This window comes from Pavona decussata, unplaced genomic scaffold, assembly GCF_977016875.1.
Source record: "Pavona decussata unplaced genomic scaffold, jaPavDecu1.1 SCAFFOLD_214, whole genome shotgun sequence".
In the NCBI taxonomy this organism is placed as follows: Eukaryota; Metazoa; Cnidaria; class Anthozoa; order Scleractinia; family Agariciidae; genus Pavona; species Pavona decussata.
In genome coordinates, this window is record NW_028145619.1 from 184,114 (window position 1) to 204,783 (window position 20,670).

At 40.4% G+C, this 20,670-nt stretch overlaps 2 protein-coding genes across 4 annotated transcripts; one reads left to right on the forward strand and one right to left on the reverse strand.

Annotated features, from left to right (window-relative positions):
- Positions 1–2,210: 2,210 nt before the first annotated feature.
- On the forward strand, positions 2,211–20,429 carry LOC146460079 (mitochondrial carnitine/acylcarnitine carrier protein-like). 2 transcript variants are annotated; one of them, XM_085088427.1, is made up of 11 exons: positions 2,211–2,442; positions 2,686–2,778; positions 3,979–4,106; positions 6,439–6,529; positions 14,898–15,018; positions 15,828–15,900; positions 17,030–17,070; positions 17,416–17,484; positions 17,952–18,001; positions 18,548–18,622; positions 18,822–20,429. In XM_085088427.1, the coding sequence occupies exons 1-11, from the start codon at positions 2,269–2,271 to the stop codon at positions 18,879–18,881; spliced, it is 975 nt and encodes a 324-aa protein (XP_084944553.1). In that variant the 5' UTR covers positions 2,211–2,268; the 3' UTR covers positions 18,882–20,429. The 2 variants fall into 2 exon arrangements, with proteins under 2 accessions (XP_084944553.1, XP_084944552.1); XM_085088426.1 differs by lacking the exon at positions 2,211–2,442 and adding an exon at positions 2,494–2,570.
- LOC146460080 (uncharacterized) lies at positions 7,479–13,767 on the reverse strand. Of its 2 annotated transcripts, XM_085088372.1 has the most exons (3): positions 13,595–13,767; positions 10,287–11,411; positions 7,479–10,247 (listed from the first exon to the last, which is right to left on the reverse strand). In XM_085088372.1, exons 2-3 carry the CDS (start codon positions 11,403–11,405, stop codon positions 8,436–8,438), a joined length of 2,931 nt encoding a protein of 976 aa, XP_084944498.1. In that variant the 5' UTR covers positions 11,406–11,411; positions 13,595–13,767; the 3' UTR covers positions 7,479–8,435. The 2 variants fall into 2 exon arrangements, with proteins under 2 accessions (XP_084944498.1, XP_084944497.1); XM_085088371.1 differs by having other exon boundaries at positions 7,479–11,411.
- Positions 20,430–20,670: the final 241 nt, after the last annotated feature.

The following is a 20,670-nucleotide window of genomic DNA, read 5'->3' on the forward strand; positions in this document are numbered from 1 at the left end:
CGATTATCCGGACTCGTTGGGACTTGAATAGACTTGAATAAATAGTCCGGATAATCGAGAGTCCGGATAATCGAAAATATGAATGTTAATGAAACAGTAATGTAAAGAAACGAAATAAAGAAAACAGAATTTAATTCTGAATAGATTTTTAAACTTGTCTAACCAACCGGTTGATGAAGCTTGAAGCTTTCGCGACATCAGCCATCTTGGCAGAACGTAACTTTTTCGTGACCGCAAACGTCCAAATATGGAACCCATAAAATTTTCTCGTTTCAGCGAGGGACCACAAATAAAATCGCGATCTTTAATTCGTCACGCTTGTTCAAGACCAAGCTGATTAGCGACCGGCTCTAAATCGGCTCTATATCAAAACTTGAAAGGAAACGTCGCTTGTGTGCAGATTTCCTGGGAGGAAAGAACAAACACGTTCGAAAATCCTACGCAGAGAAATCTTTTGACATCTTAAAATAATCTTTTAATAATTTGTATCGATCCGTCTGTTCGAACAATAACCACGATTTCCAATCTATAATGCCTAACAAGAGCTCGTACAGTATATTTTGCCGTTAATCAGATTATCCCGCAAATGTTCATGAATGTGAACGTGTTGTTTTGTCGGATGGTGTGTCGTATTAATGTACGGAGTTCCACTAGCTGCAAACTCAGACTGATTTGGCTGAAAACGAGAAGAAACATTCTATAGCGTTTTCGCTGTTTGACTAACAATAAGATATAAATTAAATCAATTTTTTAAAAAAAGTAGCCAAAGCTAGCATTTCTTAGAAGGTGACAATTAACCAATAAATTTAACCGTATCAACATCCTAAAAAAAAAAAAAAAAAAAGCCCCATCCGCCATCCGCCATCCGCCGTCTGCCGTCTGCCGTCCGCCGTCCGCCGTCCGTCGTTCGCCGTCCGCCATCCGCCATCCGCCGTCTGCATCCGCCCGTCCGTATCCTCATTTTACAGACTCCCAATGAGCTCCTCGTAAACCGTCACCGTATTTAACTTGTTTGTTTGCCGACATGTAAACACTCAAATTACACATTTGTATTCTGCGTAAAACGTGACGGTATTTCACTGATTTCTTTAAATTTGTTAACGCTTTTCTTCAATACTTCTCGTAGCAATAAATTCTGAAAAAAAAAGCCTAGAGGTCCGAAGTGCTCCATTTCGCAAATTGCTACGCCGCGACGGTATTAAACTTGAAATATTCTTCGCCGCAATGATAATTTATGAGCAAAAAATAGTAAGTAAAGGAGTCTGGAGAAATTAAAGGAATAGCCTAAGGCTGCAAAAGAACACTCAACCGCCGAAAAAATAGGACATTGGGGATTTTGAGAATCTCAATTCGATAAACTGCAGAAGCTCTCCAACGATTAAACCGAAGTGCGGACTAGCTCGGACTTGACAAAGACTTTCAAAAACTAGAATGGAGAGCGCTACCCAAGTGTGAGGACTAGGCCCCCTACGTCGGGGGCAGGGCGGGGAACCCCACCCTCCCCCCGCCGCACTGGGCGTGTGGCTGGGGACGTCGGGGGCAGGGCAGGGAACCCCGACCTGCCCCCTCCGCACTGGGCGTGTGGCTGGGGACGTCATCCTGCTGATTGAGTGCTGATTTTATGCTGATTGAGTGGCCAAACATGCTGAAATAGCTTATGTAATTAAATATAATGTAGATGAATCAAGATATATTAGTTTAATCTGGTTATTAGTGCGAGCATATCCCACTTAAGGACGGTGCCTACTTTTTCTACAGCGCATACGTTCTGCGCATCTCGAGATACCCGGGTTTCCTATGGGTGATGTCTAGTAATACAGGGATATTTTTGTACAGTTTAAAACTATGCGGATAAAGCAGAACTTAGCAAGTGCTCTTAGTATCCAAAAAGAAAATTGGGGGTAACCATGCATTTTTCAGAGATAATAAGGCTTCAATATGGAGAAAAAACGCCGAAAAAACGCCATACATTGCTTTAAATTTTACTGCTTTTTTGGATTGTTGTCTCTAAAAAATTCGTGGTTACTCCCAATTTTCTTTTTGGATTCCAGTAGCCCTTGTTAAAATCTGCTTTTCCCGCATAGTCATAAACCGCGTAAAAATACTTCGGTATTAGTAGGCACCGTCCTTAAAGTCATCCTTTTTTAGTCTTCTTTTTCTCTTTCTTCAAGCGAAAGTCCGCCATTCCCGAAGATCCTGGGGACGAGGTGCGTGACCGCCGTCATTCGTCACGCAAGATGCTGTGCTCGACTTCAGAAAGGGCAAATTATGGAAAGCAGTAAATCGCAGTTGCAGGATTCAGTGACTTGTGGCCAAGTTCCCATAGACTTAGGAAGTAAAGGTCAGCAAAGCAGGAGTATTTCTGGTGTACGAAATTTCCTAGCCGGTGGAATTGGTGGAGTGTGTGGTATAACTATCGGTCATCCATTCGACACGATCAAGGTAATGTAACGCAGGGGTGGGTAACCCGAATTATGTAACCAGCGTGCGATATTTGTTTGTTGATTTCCAATTTAATGGTCACATTGTACGTAGAACGTTTTGTTCTTACTTTAGCTAGGCAATCCTTGGTAAGCTTCGTTCTCAATGTTTAATAATTAATGCATGCTCCTTTATTTTGTCATGGGGAAATGAAAATCTTTGCTTTGGTGATTGCATGCTGTTGATTCCCAAATTAATTTCTAGGTTCGTCTTCAAACTGCGCCGTTACCCAGACCTGGAGAGGCACCTTTGTTCAAAGGGACTTTGGACTGTGTGCTAAAAACAGTGCGCAATGAGGTCAGTTGCCTGCTTGGTAATTCCACTCGCTCTATTTGCCTGATAGTAGCCTGCGCCCGCACCCCCAAGAGAGCTTGCTCGCAGGCTAGCCTGATAGTCGTGATGGGGATTCGCCACTCAGGATAGAGAGTGGTTTTCAGGGTGTCCTGTTCTTGAACACTGGGTAATAGAATTCCACTATTTACATGTACATACAAATGCAAATAACTATTTTTGCCTTAGAGAGGATATCTCTTTGGAAGTGCTAGTGCAAGTACCGTTAAGATGTTTTGAATTATCAGACATAAACTTACCTTTATAATTTTACAAATAACTTGTATAATATTTCAGCCCCAGATATAAGATTGAGCAAAGTAAGTTAGATCATGGTGTATCAAAGGAACCAACGAATCGTCAATCCACTCTGGGTAAGGATTCTTCCGATCCTTTGATGCACCATGATCCAAGTGATCTTGGATCAAAAACCCAGATATTTTGGATTTTCACAAAGAAACGCACCCTCAATCACACAATCGATTAATTTCCTTTGATGCAAAGAATTACCTCTTTGAAGAATATTACCCAATGAGTGATACAACCCTCTCAAGTAACAACCTGCCTTGAAGCCCAAATAAAGCCCTCCCTTGTAGATAGAGTGGGGTGGGGTGCAAGTTTAGGAACATAGAAGAAAGAGGTGCAGGGAGGCAGAAAAGCTGAGCCTGCAAAACATGATTTCCTGTTGTGCAGTTCCATAAAAATATCCATACTCCACCCATAGGTTTTTTGTTTTGTTTTGCACCCCTTCCCCCCAGGAAATTCCAGCTTAGCTTCATACTTTGCTTCTACAATTTTGACTTTTAAGAGCCCCCCCCCCCTCCCTCCCCCCTAGAAATTTCCGACAACCTTCCATGGGTTGGGTATGGATTTTTTTCTGGAACTCCTGATTAATATGAAAACTAGACTGCAAGTAGTCCCTTTCTGGATATATAGTCTAGAGGTCACGCAAAATAGCCGAGCACGAAAAAACTGGAGCAAACAAGTGGAGGGGGGCTTGGTCCTTGCTCCAGTCTCACTGCGCTGTGAGCGCAACCTCTCGCCTAACCAGAAAGGGACTGCTTGCAGTCTATATGAAAACAGGATAACATTATCAGGAGGTCTAGTGATCAGACTGATGTCCCCTGTGTGTATAAGCTTTGCTGTTAATGTCTCTTCTTCATTAAGGGATTCACTGGATTATTCAAAGGACTGTTTACCCCAGTGGCTTTCTCCACTCCTCTTTGTGCAGTTCAGTTTTGGGCAGTAACAATGGGCAGAAAAATGCAGATGTCTGATCCGCATGGGCTTCCTACGTAAGTCGATTGTACATGCATGCAGATTACTACATACTATAAATTTACAAAAACCTTTTGAAAGGTTATTTATTCGTTCAGTCACAACAGAACTGATTTTTATAGGTTATTTTTTCATTCAGCAACACAGGCATACTTGGCAAAAGAAATCTGAGTTCACCCAACAGGGCTGAGTTGCTTGAAGAATAGTTAGCGCTAACCATTGGTTAAGAGGTATTAAAACCTATAGGTTGTCATGGTATATTTAACCCGGGTTAGCGCTAACCATGCTTCGAGCAACTGGGCCCAGGAGTCAAAGATGTGACCTTCTGATTAACAAGTTTGTTTGCTGTACCACTGAGCTCAGTACTCTAAGACTTATGGCAGCTAGGCCATTAAATTAGGCTCATGTAATTGTGCAAACATCCTACATTACTGCTTGAATTCGAATGTCAATGCCTTCAGGAATATATGGAATAAATGTGAATGTTATGTGGTGTTTTAAGCCATTATTGTATTATTATTTAACCTTATTTCAGATCATGAATTCAGAAATATGTAGGCTCATTGCCACTGGCCTCAAAGTTCTCAGTACACTTGACTTTTAGTACCTGCACCTTTACACCCTACCCATGATGAGTATTTTATTTAACAAATAGATTCCATTTTGCCGTGCATCTGTACTCTGATTCGCACAGATGACGTCAAAACGTGGTGAGAACAAAGAAGTGACTGATGTAGACTGCAAAACAGTCGTTTTTTCTCTTACAAAGGCGCGAAGCGCCGTAAGCATGGATTAGCACGCACAAAGCGCGAGCGCGAGCCTCAAACGCCCACAGGGCGTGTGAGGCGAGAAAAAACGTCTCTCCCCAGTCCCACTCTCCGTTTTCACACTCGGTCCAGACCTTTTGATCGAAGACCGCGCGTACTCCTACGACAAACCAACGCAAAAAATACGCCTGTTTTGCAGTTCATGACTGATGTTCTTACCACATTTTCATGTCCTGTGTGTTATCAGAGTACAGCTCGACCCACAGCAAAATGGAATCTATTTGTTTTATACAATAACCAAGACATTTCAACACATTTCGTAAGCGAGCATTGCGTTGACTGAGCTAAGTCAAAAACTTTCCAGCAAACTCAGTTTTAGACTACTACACACATGCAATAATTGTGATCTTCTAAATTAGAGTATAATCTGAAAGAATTTCACTAACATTTAAAAATATTTGCAAAACTAACCTCCTGACCCCAAAATATTGCAGTATGTAAGTCGCTTCACTGCGATTTGTAATCGATTACTCGCCATTACCGGATTTCTATCGGCGACATATTTCAACAAATATTTGCTTCCTATTAATTCAGGTCACAACAAAGTTCTAGCTTTTTTGTCCTGGTTGAGATCACTCTCAATGGTCTTTGACCAATTTTTTTATTGGGCAGTTTTCCTTTCCTGTGAAAATTTGCCTGTGTTTGTCAGCTACTCGCAAAAACAGTTTGCAAAACTTTGTTGACCAGTCACTCTGGCTGGACTCTAGATGTGTGCCGGTCACACCACTCGATGACGTCAATCATGCGTCTATACTCTAATCACGCACTCCTCTAGACCAATCAAAACGCGAGTTTTGCACAGTTCATTGTATAAATTTATCTATGATGCCTGTACTTGATCCAATATACATATCACGTGATGGAGAAAGTGATAACTTCAGATTAGACTTGCTTACAAGTCGAGCTTAGAGAGCGCAAAGCGCGATCGTCAGAGCTCGAGCGAGCGTAACTTCAGATAAAATGTATCATTGATGTTTGAATTCTCCCAACTTGTACCAAAAGAAATATATCTAATATGGAATACAGCATGTGCTTTTTGACAGGCCATTTGTCAGCTCTCTACATTCAGGTCAAATTAAAACATGCAGTAAAGCCACCATTCATCATTTGCTGGAAAAAAAGATTGAACCCGGGCTATACATAAAGGTCTACCATTCAGGGCACAGTTGTTCAAAGCCCGATTTAGCTAATCCTTGGGTAACATGAACTTTGATTTGAGTTGAATTGCTAATCAGTAAAGAGTCTTCCTAAGTCTTTTGTCCCTCAGTTTTGACTTAGACTTTTCTTTACCATTAGCTTAAAATTAACGTATAAAACAATTTTATGTGTGAGATGAAAACCGAGGCTTAAACTTTTAATCACTGATTGGCAGTTATCAGCTTTGGAACATCTGAGGCCAGAAGATTATCTCAAGTCAAACCTGCAGACCATTTTAAAGTGCAATTCCAAGATCAGCAATCAAAATTACACTGCAGTTACTTATTATTCACTAACATTATATATGGTTTGTTTTATAAATTAGCAATTTCCAGAATTTTACAGCTGGAATGTTTGCTGGAGCATGTGGAGCAGTCCTCATGAGTCCTTGTGACAGGATCAAGTGTCTTTTACAGGTAAATAAGTATTGTGCAGTTCCAGAAAAATCCATACCCACCCCGTGAAAGGGTGAAAAGGGACGTATACAAAACAAGGACCCAAGTCCATGGACCGGCCATGTGGACTGGGTCCATGGACCACCCCACCTTGTGGACCCGGCCCATGGATCGCCACTAATAAATTTTCGAAGGCATATTTTACCTGTCAATATAATAAATGATGGACAGCAGACTGATTGTGAAATACAGATTAAATATGGCGCCGCAGTCCATCCTTTATTATATTGACAGGTAAAATATGCCTTCGAAAATTTATAAGTGGTGATCCATGGCCCAGGTCCACAAGGTGGGGTGGTCCATGGACCAGATCCACGAGGTGGTCTATGGACCGGGTCCACATGGGTGGTCCATGGACCTGGGTCCACGTTTTGTATATGTCCCTGTGGAAGGTCATTGGAAATGTCCTATGGGGAGGGGGGTCTTAAAAGTCAAAATTTTAGAAGCAAAGTATGAAGCTTAACTGGAATTTCCTGGGGAGACGGGGGTGCAAAACAAAAACCTTCCCTGGGGGGAGTATGGATATTTCGGTGCCTTCTTTGCAGTTACTGCCCATTTGTTCTGCACATCTCTGGATGGTACAAGAAACTCTAATTTCTTAACGAAAGTGCCTACTGATTTAAAGGAAGTTTTGCGTGTTTTATGACTATACAAGTAAAGAAGATCTTAGTAGGTGTGGTTAAAATCTAAAAAGAAAATTGAGGGTAACCAGGCATTTTTCAGAGATACAGGTAATTAAGCTTCAACTTCAAAAAAAATCCATACATTCTTTTGTATTTTAAAGCTTTTTACAATTATTGTTGCTTGATTAATTATCTCTGGCAGATGCATGGTTACCCCCAATTTTCTTTTTCATTTTAAAAATCCCTTAAGCTAAGATCTGCTTTTCCCACATAGTCACAAAATAAAATGCTTAAAAATACATTTATATTAAGAAGCACTGTCCTTAATTAACAACCGCATCACTAAATTAATGGAGGTTATGTGACTGAGACATCCTTGGCAGCCAGCTCCTCAATCAGCTGCTGTCAAATGTAAAAAAAATAAGTAAAGTCCATTAAAGATAACCTTTTTAGTTTAAGAGGTCAAATAGTCATGGTAAGTAGTTTTTTGGGTGAATCTCTGAGTTCACTAAATTAGTAAAAAAAATTAATGACATGTTAAAATCAAGTCAATTAAATCACCAAAAAAATGCTGATTATACTTCTTGGGTGATTATCTATAAGACAAGTGTTAGCTCCTATTAGTTTATACTTCCTTAATTACAGGTACCCCCTCCTCTCTTCCCCATTATGAATTTTTGGTTTAGTTAATTGTTATTTATTCAATATTAAATTTTTGTAACTATTTAACACTTGTGTAAAAGTTATACGTAGTGGAGAAACAAATAAATGAAATAAATAAAATAAACATCTAGGCTACATTTTCATTATAAATGACGTAATGTTTAAAACACGCGCAGCAGTGTTTTATCAGGATTTAAAACCACGAGGCACAGCCGAGTGGTTTTAGACCTGATAAAACATGTGCTGTGGGTTTTTTGAATGGCTTCAAAAACATTCCTGGAAAAGCGTGTGTCAGGAGAGTTCATAACAATGATGCTTTTGTGAACGCTGGAAATTAGCATACAAGAAAAACAATAAACACCGCATACTAACAAGGAGGAGGTTTTATAGGGTTTTAAAACCACTACACATGATGTTTTATCAACCATTTGATAGGTCAATTTGAAATATTTGGTTTTATGTACAGGTAACATACATGTACTATAATAATCATGTTCTTTATCCCCTCCTCTAGTAGGAGATAAAAAAATTAACAAGTCCATCTGTCCTGGAGGTTGCAAGATTCTTAGCTAGTAACTGAGTTACTTGATTTTCATATGAACAACTTTCAGGAAGTCTTGAGATGACTTCCACGAATCTGATATGACAACAAGTTTTGCTTGAGCTCTGAACATGGCTATGTATGCATCATAGTTGCGAAGCATCTCAAAAGGCATCTTTTCTGCATTGAACAACAGCTCAGATGTCAGAAGTATAATAACCATTGGCCACTCTGTTCCTTCAATGAGGGTGGAATCAGCTCTTGAACTTGAATTCAAAAGGCACACTCTTTCTAGAAAGTCACTAGAAACTGCACCTTTTTCTTTCAAGTCATGGGTGGGTATCTCTCTGTGTTTCAGGTAATTACTCAGATTGTTGTTTCTTGACTGGTATCGAACAACAAAATTTACCACCAGGATGTCACCAGGAAGGAGTTGAAATTTCTTCCCGCTCTTTTGTGGTTTCATCATTGAGGGTGGTCGTAGATCAGAGATGGAGTGAGTCTGTTGAGTGCCTGTTGAAATGTGGAGCGCCCGTTGGATGATGTCCCCACACTCTTTGTACATGAGCTCGACAAGTTCCTCTAACTGGGCTTGTTGTTGGTGTGCTGTTGGCTCAACTTCGGGTGCTGAAATGTCCATACCGCTCTGTGGCTGGACAACAACCCAATCTATTACTTGACCTTCAACGTTGTGGTTGAGCATGTCGTCTGTTCCATAAGGAAAATCTCGGTCAAAGTAGCAGCGACTGTAATCTTGCAGCAGCTTCACGATGCTGTTGGTGTTCCTGAGAAGGTGTTTGAGTGTGCGAACAACTCCACCACTCCTTTTCAATGTCTCCAGAAGCAACAGTGTGCCAAGCACTTTGTAAAGTGGTCTTTCCTTTCCCTGCAAATTCTGCCTTACTAGCAGAGGGAGAATCTCTTCCTCACCTCTTACTTCATCTGGTTCAAAACAATGTTCCTTGTAATCAAACACAGAACTCATCCAAACGTATCCATCAACGTTCTCAATTGCAAATTTAACAATTTCCAGTTCATCCACAACAGTGAGGGCATCACTGCCCTTTTCGATCTGAAATCTGATCTTTGAACCAATCCACAGCTCGTCAATAAAAACATGACTGTACGTTTGCAGTTCTATCTGGTGTTTTATCTCTGAGCACTGCTGTTTAAAAACCTCTTTGTTTTCACCTTCAAGCTCAATTGTCATCACGTCAACACCTTTTGCTTTGTTTTCTTTGAAGTACCGCTCCATAGTGTTCGGGAAGACAGTCTTTTCCTTTTTAGGCAATTGGATCAGATATAGAATTCCTTGCTTGCCTTTTGATTGCTGGCTGAGCATTAAGGCTTTGGACCTCATCAATTCTGTCTTGCCACTTCCTGGTCCACCAATGATCAACTGTTTCTTTGGACCTTCAAAGACAGCAAGCTGTTCCATGGTGAAAATAGGTGGACAGGCTCTTTTCCCAGGAAGTGGAAGGACCCTGATGTCTCCCTTTGCCAGGTTGCTGCACAATTCAACATCTACCTTTGTGCAGTACTCTCCTTCAAGAAACTGGCTTTTGTTTTTAACCAAGAGCCTTGAGAGTTCGTTTAGACTGATGATTTTATCTGTGTTATCCAGATTGTGTTCTTTCAGAGTTTTGTTTGCTGTTACCAAATTGTCTGGTGCTTTGCATGCCTCAGTGACTCTGTTCATGTAGTGGACAATGCTGTCCAGATCTAGTACGTACAGTTGTGAAAGGCACTGAAAGAGTTTTGCATCCTCAGCAGCCAGCTCATCACCATACAAGAACCTCCTGCCATCAAGCCTTTTATTAAGGTTTTTTAAAATCTTAAGGTTTTTTAAAACCTTAAGGTTTTTTAAAAGGCTTGCATCTTTCAGTTTGACAATGTTGAGACTTCTCAGGATAGACAAAAGCTCATCATTTCTTTCTTCCTCGGTGGGAAGCTCACTGGAATATTCCACAATTTGAAACATTTTTCTGCACCACTGGTAGAGATGAGGGTATTCTATTTCCTTAATTGTGTGGAATTTCTTAGCCAGGTTCTCCAGATGCTTGAAAGTTTCCAGAGTGTAACTTGTATAAGCTGTGCACTCAGACTTACTGACTGGACCCAGATGTCGCACAGCCAGCATTCTAGACAAGGCAATTTCATAGGCCATGGCAGTCTCTGCAGTGGCACCCATTGAAGGAACTTTGTCAATGTTGTGTTTCCACCATTCTGAAAAGCTTTCTGGACTTGAAATGTCTTCCTTGTGTATGAACAATGTGTCATCTGGGCGTTTGTGTGCAGTCACCTTCTTGGTTGATGGTAGGGCAATGACCATTGTGATTGGAAGAGGCACTGAATTGCTCATTTGTTCATTGTGAGCATTCATTTTCGTAAAAGCATTGATTACTTGTCTACTTCTTTCCAACTGAACATCTCTTGCATCGGTGACCTCTTCATCTATATATTTTTTCTTCCTTTCCATGGATTGATCTTTATCTGCTTCCTTCAGATTTTTTACCTCAATCAGAATGACCCCCTTTTTGTGATGAAAGATGATAAAGTCTTGTTCTCCTTTGGAGGCCAATGACCCCTGTGGCACCTGGTCTTCTTCTTTCTTCTCGTCCTTCTTGCTACACCTCTCATTCCAGTTAATGATGTCCTTCAGCTTGAAGCCATGGATCACAAACATACCCAGCCTATTTGCTTTGCCAATTTGTTGAAGGCGTTCATAAACTAACTTCTCACCCAGTATACCAGCAATGTTGACAGTGTCATCATGAAGATATTTGCCATCTCTGGAAACAGTGAGTCCCAGCTGGGAGGGGGTGAAAGCGGGAGGAATCATTACAGTCTCGTTATTAGATTTCCAATCAGGAAATTGCCAGTTTAAGAACTTCTCAGGGCTTGAAAGTTCAGCCAAGGTCTTTACCTCACCTCCAACTTCTTTTACAAAGATTTGTAATTTCTCCACTGCAAGTTCATCCACAGACTCTGTACCACTGAATGAAGCCATTATTACCTGTGTTAAGAAAAGGTATTATTATAATACTAGGTTTTTTGCATAATGAGTACGAACAAGTTAATTGGATCATGGCATGCCATACCTTGCTGTAAGAATAACACTTTATTGACTGAGTGTGAGGATAAAGTACATAACATCTTATTATTTTTTTATTTATTTATTTTATTTTCTGGTACAGGCCTAAAGTTTGATGATTATTAGTTGGGTGTGGTCAGTAACTAGATTACACAAGATCAGATCTGTCTGACCCATGCCAGAAAAGCTTACTTAGTCTTGGAACGTTTCCATCACAAGACATCTGCAAGATTTAAGAAGCTGACATATTTTTTTTTTCCAACATCTCTTGGTTGTTAATTGCTCAGAAACTCTCAAACTAAGCTATCATTACAACACGTTCAAGAAGTCCAGAGTATTTTCTGGTGCCTTTTCTTCAGCCATTGCGAATGGTATCTCTGACATATTGCCCCTTGAGGCGGAAACTTTCCCCTTAAGTTAAAGTCTTGTCAAACAAGCCAGACAAGCATGGCAAGCAAACTAGACTTCTTGTTATTCTTCATGTTAGAACACACCAAGTGGTCTGTAGTCTTTGCTCCTTGCCAATTAGGCAGCAAAATACAACAGATTTTCTACAGGTCCATAAAGAGTCTTTCCCCAGGGGCTCTTACTTTCCCTCCCTACTTTTCTTTGTCAAAAATTTTCCCGCCCATTTCAACTTTTGCTTCGTCCCCACTATCTGCCCTTATGTCTCCAAGAATGATCAGGCCACTGAATGCTTGTGGGTTACCTGTGGCTCTTACAAAATGCCTTCTGGAATCCTGTTCCAATCACTAACCATCAACAAGGTTAATTATAATTTATGGAAAATGAAGGTTCTACAAAAATTATTAATGTGGATCTCAAAAATTCCCATTGATTTAAGTCACATTGCTTCACATTTATAACTACCTTCCTCAACCCAGATATATAAATGGGCACCGGCAAAATCTTTAGCCCGTAGCGGGTGTAATCGGGGAGGAGGAGGAGGGAGGAGCAAGAAAAATTGAGAGAATAAAGGGGGACTGGGGAGAGGCCTCCTATTTTTTCTTGTTTTAAATTGTTGGGATGGGAAGAGGGAAGAAAAATTTAAATGTAAATTTTCACTTGCTTGATTGCACCCTGTGAAATTTTAAGTGCAAATTTGCACTTGCCTGTGAAATTTTCAACCTATCCCGACTATCTTTCCCTGGGCCCAGTTGTTCAAAGCCCAATTAAGCTAATCCTGGGTTAACATGAACTTTGATTAGAGTTTAATTACTTATCAGTGCAGACTCTTCGAAAAGATTTTTGTTCCCTGGTGTTGACTTAAACTTTTCTTTACCGTTAGCTTAAAATTAGCATTTAAAAGAGTTGAAAACCTCAGTTAATTTTTAAATGGGGATTAGCATTAATCGGCTTTCGAACAACCGGCACCGGGTGACCAAGGGTTACTGTCAGCAAAATCTTACAAACTAAGAGCATCCTATCCAGGTAGAGTAGAAATTCTCCCAGTGTCACCAATGCTGCATACTATAAAACCAAACTTAAAGCGACAGCCTTAATGTGTGCTTGCATGCACTCGTAAATTTGTTTTGTTGGAGCATAGAAGATTTGTACCATATAGGAGTCATGCAGAAAAAATTATGCAACATCGCTTCCTCCAGGGCTGCATGGTTAGAAAAGACGTCCATAGAGTTTCCTCGCTTCCCATTATATCAAATCGTAGAAAATTTGTATGAAACCAGACTAAATGTTTATTCTCAAAGAATTCCCGCCGTGGTTAAGTCAAACCGGGAAGGCAGTTATTTCTGTTACCTCAATCAATTAAGACTTAATCTGTATTAAAAGCGTAGACGATTTCTTCTATTTCCATCCACAACTTTTAGGTATTAAAATACGATATCACTTTTATATACAACACTTCAAATACCCAAACATTTCTCAATTACAACTTTAAGGGTTGAAATGCACGTATTAAAGACTATTGTGCAAGGTTTTGCTAGGTTAAACCAAATCACTTTTGATCACTGTGCTAGAACCCGGAAGTCGTTTCATTTGATCAAAATCACCTATTGCACAAAGTTGTGTTGCTCGAATTTTCCAGTCTGTCTAAACAATGTATGCATCAGTAATTCGGAATTTGTAAACATTAAAAACTAGCTTACCTCGCTTTATAGCTAGTAGGAAACGAGCAGACCTGAGCTTTATATTTTTCGCGTTCCATCCGCCATCTTGAAGATCAAGGCAAAACCACACTCGCTGGGGGTAGCTGAGTCGTTTTGCCCTTACTCGCCCCAGATTTCTCTCAATCGCGACAACACGAACTAGAGTAGGGTGAGAGGAATGAAATTTTCATCCCCAAACTAAGAATTGTATATGCCAAAATGCCTGTATAAACATATCATAAAATATAATCCAATGAAAACTACAAGGCTAGGGTAATAAACGGTTATACGTTTTTTCATGAATAATAACCTTTTCATAAGAATATTGAAGCTGAAAAATGTCCAGGTTTTAAGAACATGCTAAGAACGTAATATCGCGCCCAAGCTGAAAAAGTAAACATACATATTCAATTCTGTTCTTTAAATCTACAATACGCTTGGCTGGTTTTCGGAAATTCTAAGTCTTCTAAGAACGTTTCAGGCTCAAAACTTGAAAAAAAAAAAAAAAAAAAGAACATTTCAGACTCGGCCTCCAAATTTGACGTTCTTATGTAAACACGTGTAGATTGCAGGGCAGATTTCCGGTGGGGGTGGTGGGGGGGGACTCCCATATAAAAGTGACGGGCTGATCGTCGTACCTGATAGCCTGGGTTAAAATTTGTGGTTTGGTCCCCACCCTTAGGGTGCTAAAATCTAAAATGACTCCTGTCAGAGGTATTGCGGTACAAATGTCAGTCAACTGATTTTGGTACCTCAAAGGGGTAAAAAAAATTTCGGACCACGCCTGCAAACAGAATGCTGGTACCTTTTAGGGGGTTCTTTTCAAATTTTCCGTCGATCACTCCCGCCACTTTTGTATGAGAGCACCCCCCCCCCCCCCCCCACCCTCCTGGGACACATTTAGAACTTGTCTTCTACAAGGCCAGAGATTGAGTGACAAAACTATAGTTTGGTTAATAAGTGAATGATGTGGCGCTAACGAATCCCTTTTCGTTGATTGTAAGGTGACATGGAACGAAAAAGTGTCATGTTTTTTTCCGTTGCTTTCCTTGGTCCCCTCTGCGTTCAAAAGTCAGAGCAAAAATGCCATCCCTTAGTAGCAATACACTGTATGGCCTGAATGTTCTTATCTGGAAACCAATTCGGAAAATGACCTTCATTCCTAGAAAAGGAAGGAGATTTCTGGAAATGCTACCATTTCCAAAACTGCGGGTCATCGAATATCCAGGTTAATAACAAATTCCAGGTACGGTAGCGATTCGCTCGGTAAGAAATGGTTGACATTTCTGTTTGTCTTTGTCAGGTTCAACAAAGTTCTAAAGGTGAGAGAAAGTACAAAGGTCCTTTTCACTGTGCTAAACAGCTATACCTAGAGCAAGGAATAACGTCATTATGTCGAGGCACGTGTGCAACACTTCTTAGAGGTGAGTGGTATTACTCGGGCTGATAAAAGTTCAACCTCGTTCCCAGGGACCTTTCCCTAGCTAGGGAAAAGTCCCTGGGAACGAGGTTGATAAAAGTTTAGAAGGGGATTAGTATCTGTGGTCCTGAGTCCGTGAGGACATGGAAGAGAATATTTGGTTTTATTAACGGTGTTGATAACTAAGGTAGTTTGGCCTCTATGAATAGGTTCTGATTAAAGTTTAACCTGTTGAGAGGCTCTGTACTCGTTCCCAGACCTAAACGTGTTCTGACGTCACGTGTTCGGCTTGCAACCCTTCTAGTAAACAATAGAACAAACAACAGAACGATACCACCCACCCCCCCCCCTCCCAACCCTATAAATTGCTATTGCCAATAGCAGCTGCTACACAATTAAAAAAATTACCAGCTTACGAGAGCTACTACACCACTGGAAATATTAAATGCCAAGTATGAATGGGACCTAAGGTACAAAATCTGTGCGGAGTTCTGCCCCAGTTACTAGGGAGCTTAAGCACAGACGTTCGTGAGCCATGGATGGCGGCGGAAGTCAGATTTTTCCATTTTGAAGCGTTTTAACGCCATCAGGTGTGTAACGTCAAACCACAGACGTCCAACAAGAGCTTTTCCCGTCCGTTATGAGGAGCAAAAACGCGCCAAAAAGGAAACATTCGACTTCCGGTTGCCGTCGGTGGCCGTGGCTCACGAAAATCTTACGACTTCATTTCTCCCTCTCGTGATCACCCGACCTAGGATTAAAGACACTGTTTTGTTTTTTTTTTCTTCACAATGTGCTTGTGTTTTGTTGCAGAATTACCAGGCATGGGACTGTATTTCTTTAGCTACGAGTTCATACTCAACAAAATCACGTTAGAAGGGGAAAGGTATATTAGCTATTAGAGGAACATTCGAATATTTTATATTTAGTAATTAAGCAGTTTACAACTCTGAAAATGTGTCAAGTTACAGTGAAAGTGTCTTAGTTGCCCCAAGCTACAATCTTGAACAGACTAAAAAGAAAAAGTAACCTCCTCCCTCCCCACCCCCCTCCCCCCCCAAAAAAGTCTCATGAATTCGCCCACAAAGCAAAACTGACGCGCCTTTTTCCCATCATTCTCAAGCTCATTAAAAATTCAAACCCAAAGGCAAAGGAAATCATGCACCGTAAGTGTAATGTAAATGTAATTTTTTTCCACACGAAGCACCAAAGTGCTCTAGGAGCTCGTTCGAAGGTGTCCGTGCGTTTCAGGTCGAACTGAAATTTGAAGATGTTGGTTGTGGAGGGAGGAAAACCGGAGTACCCGGAGAAAAACCCTCGGAGCAAGGACGAGAACCAACAACAAACTTAACCCACATATGATGCCGAGTCCGGGAATCGAACCCGGGCCACATTGGTGAGAGGCGAGTGCTCTCACCACTGCGCCATCCCTGCTCCCCATAACAGGGAACACCGTGACGTGTTTGGATATCTGATGAAAAACTCCTCGTTTTTGCATCCTTTATTTCCCCTTTAAAATCAGTTTGTTTGAGAAGTTAAATCAAACACTCGTCACAGTGTTTCGTCACAATATCAAAAACCTCGAAGTTCGTCAAATATACTCCGCAACGCGTCGTATTTTCAACTCTCTTCTCGGTGTTTGATATGTGATGAAACACTGTGTGTCGTGTTTGATATATTACTTGAGGGGGCTGGTGTGTTGTTGTTTTGTTCAAGATTGTAGTCTACAGGCACATTACTCTAATAACCAGAAAGAAGAAAATGCATTAAACATAACAGTCTGACAAAACTAACCGACAGCAGGCAGACCAGCTGGAATATTATAATCTTGAACTTGGATTATTGATTTGAAGTCCGACACCTTTGCTACTCAGCCAAGCTACCTCTTTCCCTATCAATGATATCACAGTCCTAAAACCAATGGTCCAAGGGCTCAAACTATTGCTTTGACTGACAAGTGATTGCGTAGCTCAATTCCAATCAACCAATTTTTTTTCTTTCTTTTTTTTTTCCAGTCGGGAAAATTTAAATCCTCTTAGAGTTATCCTAGCGGGAGGTATGTTGCTTTTCTTTTCTCCTCATTTATTGTATACTGTTGCCTGCTTTTTCTGTAGCCTGAGAGCAGTCGTACTTTGTTCCTCAGATCGCGCTCGCTTCCCACTTGTAAGATCCATCGCGCGCGGACTCGCGCGCGTTACAGAACTTAGTAGAAGAAGTAGACTGCTCGCAGTCTACTTTTTCTGTTTTTCATAGCATTGAATATTTCGGATGTAAAATGAATGGAAAACACAAAAACGCGACAATTTCATGTCGCGAAAATTCCTTTAAACAAGGTACATGAAGAAAAACCTCTTTTGAGGACAAGTGTAACTTGATTGACGTCGTTTCTTTACCTTATAAGGCACGACTGGCATGATCTGTTGGTTTTCCATTCTTCCTCTTGACATGTTGAAGTCACGTGTCCAAACAGGTAAGCAAATAAAATACAGTCATACTGGGATTTAGTCATTATGATTATACCTCATGCAGAATTCCCTGCATTATCGTCGTCTTCATCACAACACCATAGCCATTACTTCCTCGTTACTTTTGTTTTTTATTTTTGTGTGTATTTGCGTTTTTTCCCCTGTTCCATTACACGTCCATCCTTTTTGCATTGAAAATGTTGCTGATCTCTCCACACATCGATGTAAAATTTGACCAATAAGTGAGAAGGGAAGAATTTAGCGCGAAGCTAACTGTGTCGATAATTTTAACCCAAAGTGACTCGGCCTCTGTGTGGCTGGTGCGTATTATTTACAAAAAGTAAAGATTTGGCGGTGAAGCTGCGAGAGAAAACTACCTCGCCCTCTTTCATCGCAGCTTTGTGCGTAGCGTTAGCAGCAGCGGAAAGAGGAGAATATGTTTGTCGTTATCACATGTCTCTTACTGTTTCAGCTCCTAAAGAAACTTATCCCAGAGGAGTGAGAGATGCGTTTAGACAATTAGTAAGTCCTATAAACTTTTTTCCGTCATGCAATGTGAACCAAGGTAACCGTAACAATCGGCGTGTCTAATTGAAGAAAAAACACTCTGTTTCTTATAACGCATCTGGCACTTGAAGTTTGGTCCGTAAACGTCATAAATATGTACTCACGAGGACCTTCTAAACGATGCCATCATCAAATCTATTATGACGGTTGACGTGCATTTCTTTGAGCGACGCTACATTGCTCAAAGCGGGTGCTGTCACTATAGATTGAACACATCTCCTTGGTTAGCTAGTTTAATTTCAGACGCAAAAACCCATAGTTTGATGTAGAGACTAGGATAAATACTGCGGCCGGGGAATTTTCGCCTGAGTAAACGCGGTCCCACAATGTTTGCACCCTGGTAAAAGTTCGCTCTCCACAGTGAAAGGAATTTTAGAATATTAAAGCAACTATACTGTCATGAGCCATCTTCAATTTCTCCAAACTGTCATTGAATTGACGTATGGTCATCAGTTAGGAGAATTTATGTTTGAGTTAACATGGTTATGTTGGTGTGTTTAGGTGAAGGAGGAAGGCATCACAAGTCTATATAAAGGATTGACTCCAGTTATGATTCGCGCTTTTGTAGGAAACGCCGTGAGTAATACTTATCTTTATGCCCTGGCAAAATCTATGAAATAAGTACATCGTCAGTTTTGATACGGTTGAATGGACTCTCCACTGCGCGTGTGCGACTAGGTGCTTGTGTTACAGGCGAAAACTATGCCTTAGAGTTAACCCGTTTAATATATACTCCTTGTTATATCACTAAATTGTTTTGTTTTGTCCTTTTTAGGGCCTTTTCCTTGGTTATGAAGTCACCATGAAGTTGTTCAACTGGGTTTTACCCGAGTAAAAACTGTTCGAGACAGTCAATCTTTTAATTCAAGTTCCTGATCAATGGTCAAGAATCGTAGTCTAATTTGTCAAAATATCATCGTCGAGGCAATCTTAAGGGTCACATGAATGGACCAGGAAGGGTGAACCTTTGTTCAACAAGACGCGCAAACACAATTCAAAAAAAAGCTGTCACGATAGCTGCCAGAAGACAACTCGAGTTGACGTGTGCTTTGAGTTGGCCTTTGAAAGAAATCTTCGTATTCAGACCATCCTAGGAGACCCAGCGGCAGAGAGTGCGGGGGAGGGGGGGGGGGGGGAGTCGAAACCGGTACATTCCACGAAGAATCGTGTTCTATGTCGAATTTTTCCTGCCCGATCCGACGTTTTCCTCGTCCCAACTATCCACCCCTGGGTCTCTGGCATGTGTTCAGACTGACATTATATTCTCATCGAATAATCGTTAATTCCCATCAAAGGTTAGCAGTGTTTTATTTCCTTTTCTTAAAGAACCTCTACATTTTAGCTTTAAATGATAAATAAACAAATAAATAAATAAATAAATAAATGAATAAAACTAGAAGAAAACTGAAACGAATAGGTTATGTTCACGGTATTTTATTTCAAAGCTAAGTTTCATCAAGGTTAGGAATCAAGTAGGGATTTTGTCTGTAGCTTTTGCCCCATACCGTGATCAGATTGACTACATTTAAAGTATATTTCAACGAAGCAGCGACAATGCTCATTTTCATCCAAGGAGACATATTGAGTCCTTTAACTTTTAGTCCGGGTTATTGCTTATCGTGCCTTTGAACATAGGCCGAAAGAACGGCTCGCGAGTGGCGCATAGGGCGAAAAGAAAAATCAGCCAGCCGACCTCTAAAACCATATGTTTGGCAGCATGTTCATAGGCTAATCTTGGATAAAAACTACCCAAAAACATGTAATTGAATTTTCAAATTTCTTAGACCTTTTTGTATCATTTTGTAACGCGCTTATACATTTTCAAGGAGTGTACAACCCCCTAGTCCACACACTTGTACACTCAATGGTGTTTGCACATACCTGTCTTTCCTGGAGTCGCTGATCTTGGAGGTACCGGTTGCTTCTTTGTTTTATTTTTTATTGTAGTACTTACACTTTGACGGATTTGATACTATACCTTTATCAAATTTCCTACATATACATAAAATCAAGGCACTGTTAGGGAACTCATGAATTCAGCAGGAGAGTGAAATGATACATGTTGGGTTATGTCTGAAGTGATTTGGTTCTTTGATTTTTAGAGTATGAGGAACAGTAACAATAACTCATGCCCACTCCCTTATTTATTAGCCCTCGTTTCATATTCTCTTCATATTTTTATCCGTCGGAAGCTTATGTCTTTTCAATTTTTAACCAGAGAACATTTTTAATCTTTAATCATCATGTATCCTGGTTACAGCCCTTCAATTATTTATAATTCTAGTTAGGTAGATACTTAGTTAGTTGATAATGATAATTATGTAGTTGATGGAACTACCGTGTAAGAATAAAGTTATCCTATTCTATGTCCTCTGAATCATTAATGACCATTAATCAGCTGTCACTTAGAAGTTGCTTCAGAGTCCGTTTCTGAGAATTTTCGAAAAGTTTACGGGCCAGGGGCCCGTTTCTCGAAAGTTCCGGTAACTTACCGAGCACGATAAGTATATTTTTAATGTTTTTTTGCCGATTACACAGTGATTACAGACATGGTACTTGGCCAATGTTTTCATAGAATTATAAGATTTTAAAATTAAGTATCAGAAAGCTAACAAGAATTGACT

What these genes read in the sequence shown, in the direction of transcription:
- LOC146460079 (XM_085088427.1), top strand. Translation starts at nt 2,269, where the DNA reads ATGGAAAGCAGTAAATCGCAGTTGCAGGATTCAGTGACTTGTGGCCAA. An exon ending in ATCCATTCGACACGATCAAG is followed by an intron (nt 2,443 to 2,685) that starts GTAATGTAACGC and finishes ATTAATTTCTAG; the next exon opens with GTTCGTCTTCAAACTGCGCC. An exon ending in GAAGTCACGTGTCCAAACAG is followed by an intron (nt 17,485 to 17,951) that starts GTAAGCAAATAA and finishes TTACTGTTTCAG; the next exon opens with CTCCTAAAGAAACTTATCCC.
- LOC146460080 (XM_085088371.1), bottom strand. Translation starts at nt 11,405, where the DNA reads ATGGCTTCATTCAGTGGTACAGAGTCTGTGGATGAACTTGCAGTGGAG.